Source organism: Uloborus diversus, chromosome 9 (assembly GCF_026930045.1).
Source record: "Uloborus diversus isolate 005 chromosome 9, Udiv.v.3.1, whole genome shotgun sequence".
Lineage (NCBI taxonomy): Eukaryota > Metazoa > Arthropoda > Arachnida > Araneae > Uloboridae > Uloborus > Uloborus diversus.
In genome coordinates, this window is record NC_072739.1 from 150,467,802 (window position 1) to 150,474,992 (window position 7,191).

A 7,191-nucleotide genomic window follows, 5' to 3' on the forward strand; every position below is an offset into this window, starting at 1 on the left:
ATCGCAGCTTTTGTACATAAATCATAGCTCGAAGTGATTTTATTTTTGTCCCATATACCCTGAAGCAGATCAAGGAGCTGAAAAGCGGAACATGCTAGAAGAGCTCGTTGCTGTGCAGTTATAGTAAATAAGTATATTATTGATTAACTAGAAATTGACTAAGAAAGTTTATCTCGAATTCACAAACAATCCTGAATTTTATTATGCTTATCACAAAGCTCAAGACCATACGTAAAAGAAGTAGTCGAAAACATTGTACAATGAAATAAGTAAAAATATGACAACGTGTATACAAATAAAAGCATTTATTGAAAAACTCTGCAAACAGCTATTTCGAGGTTATAAAATCAAACCCTTTCTTCAGTGCATAAAAAAGAACGATGGAACAGCGAGTTCGACAACTTTCAAGTAACCAAAAGAGGGTTTGATTTTGTAACCCCGAAACAGCTGCTTGCAGAGTTTTTAAACTCTTTTTAAATGCTTTTAATTGTACATGTATACAGGTTGTCATATTTTTACTCAAGACCATACGTTCCATTTCATTTGGAACAGAACACTTCGGTCTTGATGTTACCTGACTCACTGTCCCCGAACGATTCACTTGAGTTTGAAATCTTTATATAGATCAACACCAAATATAATCAAGCGAATTTGTTCTGCAGAAAAATAGAAGCATTTTCTTTATTTTCACATGCTCGCTTATGCTCTTTTCAATTATTTATACGTGTGACTGCTCAAACACAAGAAGTTTTTTGCGGAACTCCGCGAATCTGAAGTTTCTAACTTGTGGAATTTCACTAATTAGCGCGGAAATGCTTATTTTATTAATTTGTACAAATGACTGCTCAAAAACAAAAAAAGCTGAAAGTCGTTTTCCAGAATTCCGCGAATCAAAAATTGAAAATTGTAGAATATCGGTAATTAGTAGGATTCTTTTTTCCTTGTGTCTAAAACCAGAAATTTTAAAAAAGATTAAATTTATTCACTTCGTGAAGAAATTCAAAATCATTGATATAGTCGAAAAAGGGCAGGATGCATAAAATTGTCGCACTGAAAACAAAGCACGCGTTCTATCGTTTGCACGTGAAAAGTAGGCTTACGTTGTTACACAGTATCTCTAAACATCTGCTATTGGTTTTCTTTTTTACTTATAATTCCTTTAACTATAAACAATATAAAGCATTAGGGGAGAAATCAAGTTGCTTGTTTTTTTACAAGCATGGATTTTTTTTTTCCTTAAAAATCTTGTATTTTTCTTTTCAGAACTTTAATAAAAACGGAAAAATCATAAAAGCGGAATTCTGCGATCTGAAGATTGATATTTGCGGAATTCAGCTTTGTGGTTAGTCCTAGTTTTTTAAGGGATGTAAAAATAACGGCCAATTATTGGTCGTTTTTAGTTTTAACTCTCTAGCCTTCAGAACATTTTGAATTGGCTGGAGATCTACTGAAACGGTCTGTCGTGAAATTTGTTCTAAGATAAATCCCAAAGAAATAATTTGAATTCCCTCCCTCGCAATCAAAATTAACGTTTAACAAACATAAAACAACAAATTTCTCTTCCGAAAAATCAACATAAACTGCTTGCAGGAGGGAGAATAACTACACTGATGAATTTCGTTTTCAAAATTTCGTTGTGCTTGTGCTTGTCAAATCATTTACTCTTAAATAAATTAAAAATTTGAATCAAATTCATTGTGATTTATGAATGCATCTCAATAAAATTGATATATAGCATTATCTTAAAGACCATGAGTTCCAACAGATTAAGAAGTCGCCAACTGTTGAAGGGAAAAACATAATCCTGATTGAAGATAAAAAGGTTACATATTATCTCAGAGAGCGTGATATATGGTGATGAACTAAAGAACCGATGGAATTTTTCTCACATTAATCTGTCAGCCGCACTGAGCGATGGAAATTAACAGGAATATTTGCTTTGGGAGTCACTAAGATCCGCCTATATATTATCTCGGCTAAGAGCCGTGGTGATTTCTTTTTATCTTATTGCAGACCAAAATTATAACTATAAAAACAGTTGTATCCGATTTAAAAATAAGTAAATAAACTTAACTCAAAACAAATATATATTTTGTTAATTTTGAGAAATTGTGCACATAATGCAAAAATAATTCGCAACTCCAGAGCTCGAATACGCTACCTTGCGGTGATTAACAATACTAAAGAAAAAGGTAAAACATTCCATTCCACTTTTTTTTTTTTTTTTTTTTTGGTGTAAATTACAGGCTTCAGATAGTTTGTGGTGTAGTGTAATTTCAGAAGAATAGAAAAGAAAGCTTCCCACAAACACGATGAAAAAATACTGTCATTCACAAAGCATCAAAGCAAGTTATAAGTTATCGCGTGTGTTTGTTTTACCTTTTTCATCCGCCATTAGACAGTGGCTGCAGCGCCCACTATAGTTTATTGGAGTTGCGAATAGTAAAGTGTTTAAAGTCGTTAAAAATCCGATCTCCGGATGTCTGATATTTAAAATTAGCGACTTAGACTAAGAAAAAGTCTTTTACATGAAATTTACGCACTTGCATGTGAGAATAATCAGCATTTGAGATCGGGAATTTATGAAAAGGTTTCAAGGAGGCGTTTTTTAAATTTTTTATTCTTTCGCGATTTAATAATCGTTGCACTATGCCAGAAAAGTTTTCGTTTTTCACTTCTGGTACTCTTTTTAGCTTTTTGTTTAATATAGATAAGTCCCCAGTAATTACAAATGAGTCGCCACAAAGAATTTATTTTTGCGAGCATTCCTGAAAATAAATAAATAAAGCCAACATCGTTGCAGGTTTCTGTAACTGTAACGAATCACATACTTTCATGAAATTCTCTAACATGTGTTCGAACTTTTATTTTAGAACTTTCGTTGAAATCCAAAGGGATTGATGGGAGGGGGAAGCGCTATTTTGAACGATGAGTGGAAATTAAAGATAAAATTTGTCAAACGGGAAGTATTGATGAACGCAACCTGCGAATAACAATCCAAAAAAAAAAAAAAAATCAATAAAAGAATTATGCAGGTTCAATTTTCTCATTTGTAACGAAACGTTACGAAGCGTATCACACACAAAAGACGGAAGTCTTACTTCTAAGTAAAAGAATAATTTGCGAGGATTCCGTGAGAAAGGTTCGCTTTTCTTTATTGAAACAAAAAACAGGACAAAATCAAAATTGTGAGAAAAACTTCAAAATTGCCTTTCTGCGAAGATTTACCTTCATAAACGAGAGCCGACATAAGATGGGGCAGCGGAGCGGTCACGGTTAAAGGGATTGGCACACTGCCCGGCTTTTTAAACCGTGTTATTTATTCGATAACAGAAAATGAAGCAAGGTTGACAATCCTTTTAAAGAACATTTTACTGAATTCATTGTTAAAGGTTGGCTTGTGACGTGTGAAAATATGTATTTCTGAATCGAAATGTTATACTAAGTAGTTTTGACATTTTCAAGCATCAAAAGTACAATGGAATAAAAGCAATGAAAGTCTTCGGAATGTATTCGGTCTGCTGGCGACTTGGAATTCTTAAAACGAACTACATAAATTGCCACACCTGATGCGATTTATCATCGTCAGTTTATTTGTATTCTGTAGCACAAAACATGAATGTTTTATAAGATTTTTTATGCATCACTTCTTTCAATTTTTATAATAATTAATTTTGTTACTTTTCATTTTTATTGATATTTCCAGTTCTACTTACTTATTCGCTACTCCAATGAACTATAGGGGGCGCTGCAACCAGTCTAATGGCGGATGAAAAAGGTAAAGCAAACAAATGCCGTAACTAGTAACTTGCTTTGACGCTTAGTGAAAGACAGTAATTTTTCATCGTGTTTGTGGGAAGCTTTGTTTTCTATTCTTCTGAAATTATATTACATCACAAATTGTCTGAAGCCTGTAATTTACCCCCAAAGAAAACACATGAAATGGAATGTTTTACCTTTTTCTTTAGTACTGTTATTCACTGCAAGGTAGCATATTCGAGCTCTGGAGTTGCAAATAGCTTATAACAAATATTTCGCAACTTATTACTAGAGTAGAATACTCTTACAAGTGATGTTTAGTATCTAGCATGCTCCACATTAAAATAGAATTGTAATAACTAATTTCTAAAAAAATTTTAACTTTGGAAACGAAAGTTAAGGCCGATTAATAAAATGCGAAGCAAAAAAGCTATCAAATAATCATTCTTGATATTAAAAAAAATTAAATAGTTTCAATTTAATCATGTAAAAAGAGAGTGTAAATAAGCTTATATCGATAATGACTCACCATAAAAAAAAGATTTTCTAGGCTGTTTTACCGTTATTCGAGTTTTAAAAAGATGGAAGTTACCATATTTTTATATCAGGGGTGCCCACCTAAGGTGGTAGGGGGGGGGGGGTCATGGCGCAGACTAGGGCATTGCAATTTTTACGGGGGTTGTTTTGAGGGTGTATTTTTTACTTTTTTGGGGGAGGCTCTTGCTTTATAGGGGCCTTTGCAGTATTTAGGAGGGGTGCGCCCTTGCTCTTATGGGGGGGAGGTAGGAACCCCTGTGTATATCATATATTTCAAGGTAAACATGTTTGAATTAGAGATTACATTTAAGGAACACTGCTTTACACTAACTTTTACATTTAATGCAAAAAATAATTAGAATTCATCAGAAATTCAGAGGAAAAAGGTAAAAATTCGACAGAATTTGAAAAATCAATTTTGTAACATTTGTGTTGCTCTTTAAAAAGCTTCATTTACTCTATTACACAAAAATCTCAAGTAACTAGAAATGTCAACACTAAGAACATCTTTATAAAGCTACATAACATTAAGCTCCAAAGCTATTAAGCAACTAAGTTCATTACGCTCAATGCTACAACTGTTCCATTACAATATTTTTACGCAGTTCAGAAATATGTATATTCCGAGTTTTGATTTTAATATTTTGCATAAATGGATTTTAAAAAATCGCAGCTTTAGAACTTGAATTCGCCACCTTGCGCAGAGCCCGACTAACTAAAATGAGGCCCTAGGCCCACAATAATTTGGAGGCCCCCTGTATAGTGGGATACCGTGGTTACAGGTTTGGTCCTTGTCGGAATTCATTTTTGGGACCTCTTTGTCTATCCCAGAATTACGTAAATCAGTAACCATGTGTATTTATGAATCCCTTCAGAGCTCCTCATAGTTGTGACATGGTAAATTTACTAATAGCAGAATGAATAAAAATTCTCCTTTAAGGAAATTTTTCGCGATTAATAAGTTATTATAATTTTTTTATTAGTATGCATAATTCTTTAGGAAATTTGAGGCCTCTTAGGAAGATGGGGCCCCATGCCTAGTTGGCCTGTGCTATAATTAGGCCCTGACTTTGCAGTGATTTAAACAAATACCGAAAAAGGTAAAACATTCTGTTCCATGTCTTTCCTTTGTGGTAAAATATAGGCTTCAGGCAGCAGTGGCAGTGGTTGAAAAGATTAGAAATGAAAAAAAACCAAAAACATGATGAAAATTTACCGTCTTTCACTAGCAGGTTAAAAGTTACAGCATTAGTTTTTTTTACCTCTTTCAACCGCCATTAGCCAAGGATTGCAGCGCCTCATGTAGTTGACTGGAATTGCGAATAGTGTGCCAAAAAATTTACGATAAAACGAAATATAAAGAAATCTAGTTACAAATTTTCAAAATGAATTTTCTTGCAGTAAAACTGATTTTTTGAATGCCTAAATAAATAAGAACTTCACAGAAAAATTTTAAATTTCAGCTAAAAAATAAACTTGAGTTCTTGAAATTCTCATTTTAGTAAAGTGATTTATACAAATAAAATACTCGTAGAACCAGAACACGATTTTATAAGAAAGTAAACAAAGAATTCCACATTAAAATGTAATTTAACTTTTTTGGAAAAGTGCCGTACTAGTATTTGAAAATCGACACATTCAAAGTAAATTAGTTGTTGCATATAATTAACCCCAAGTTTCGTTGTAAATACTATTCAGAACAAAAAGTTAATTTGAACTGAAAATTTTAACTAAGCACTCTAAAAGATTTAGAGTGTTCTAAATCATGCAACACTTAAGACTTAATAAACAAAACTTAAAAGTCCACTCATTTATCGAAAGTAACAGATCACAATCTATAAAAAGTAATAATTTACCTCTTGCATCCATTCTGCTACAACAGTTCGCATAAAAGGTTTTAAATCAGTCTGTAAACATTTGAAATAACATGAAGATAGCATATACCGTTCTTCAAGAACTAATAAATTTTCAAACACTCTCGAGTCTTCTAATAACACAGGGTCTTCATAAGCTCTAGTAAGATTTTGGGATTCACAACACAAAAGATCCATGCTTATTTCGAAACTAATGGCACATTTTAGATTTCGGAACTAACAAAATTTCAATCGAGATACGAAGATATTCAGCAAAACACTATATCATAATTACAAAATGACATTTTCAACAAGTGCGCACCACTCTTCCAACAACAATTGATAAGCGTATTTGAAAAAATTGTGATGGTAAAATTGGGAATCTTTTTAAAAAAATTAGTGTATTCTATTCGAATTTTTTTGCAGATGAACTAACCAGCAGTACATCTACCAGCAGCGGTCGCCAGCGATATGTGCGGCCTGCAGCAACCGCTAGTTATGTGTACGAAAGAAGAGTGATGAGTCTTTTTCAGCTTCGACCACTGGAAAGCAGCAAAAGAAGGGAAAGGTTGCCGTTATTGGTATTTTCGCCAAAGTTCCCAAAACTCGTGTTTTCGAATGATGACGAGAGTTCTCTCCGAACAAAGAATTGGCGCGATTGGCTGAAGATTTTGACATGTCACAGTTGCACAACACGTACCTAATCTCCAAAACTAAACCCTTTCAATTAAACATCATTTGTTTTGTGTTATTATTATTTGTATGTTTTATTTTGCATGACATACGAATTTCAAAGCAACATGCAAATTTAAAATTAAACATTACTGTATCGTTTAGTATTATTTTCCTTGTACTAGTAAAACCTGTAAAGTTGACCACCCTTGTAAGTTGACCACGTGTCTAAGTTGACCGCCTTTTTCAGGCACGGAATTAGCCTTTATCGTATAAATCAACCTCTGTAAGTTGACCACCTGTTTAAGTTGACCATTAAAGTAGTGCACCGCAAGTGGTCAACTTACACAGGTTTCACTGTATTTCATCC

At 33.3% G+C, this 7,191-nt stretch overlaps 1 protein-coding gene across 1 annotated transcript in view; it reads right to left on the reverse strand.

The window, feature by feature from the left end:
- The window catches only part of LOC129229254 (G1/S-specific cyclin-D2-like), a 45,743-nt gene extending 38,879 nt beyond the window's left edge, over positions 1–6,864 (reverse strand). The window contains exon 1 of the mRNA XM_054863521.1: positions 6,153–6,864. Coding sequence (XP_054719496.1) covers positions 6,153–6,347 — 195 coding nt within the window. The 5' untranslated portion in view covers positions 6,348–6,864. The remainder of the gene's footprint in view (positions 1–6,152) is intronic.
- Between the last annotated feature and the right edge of the window lie 327 nt (positions 6,865–7,191).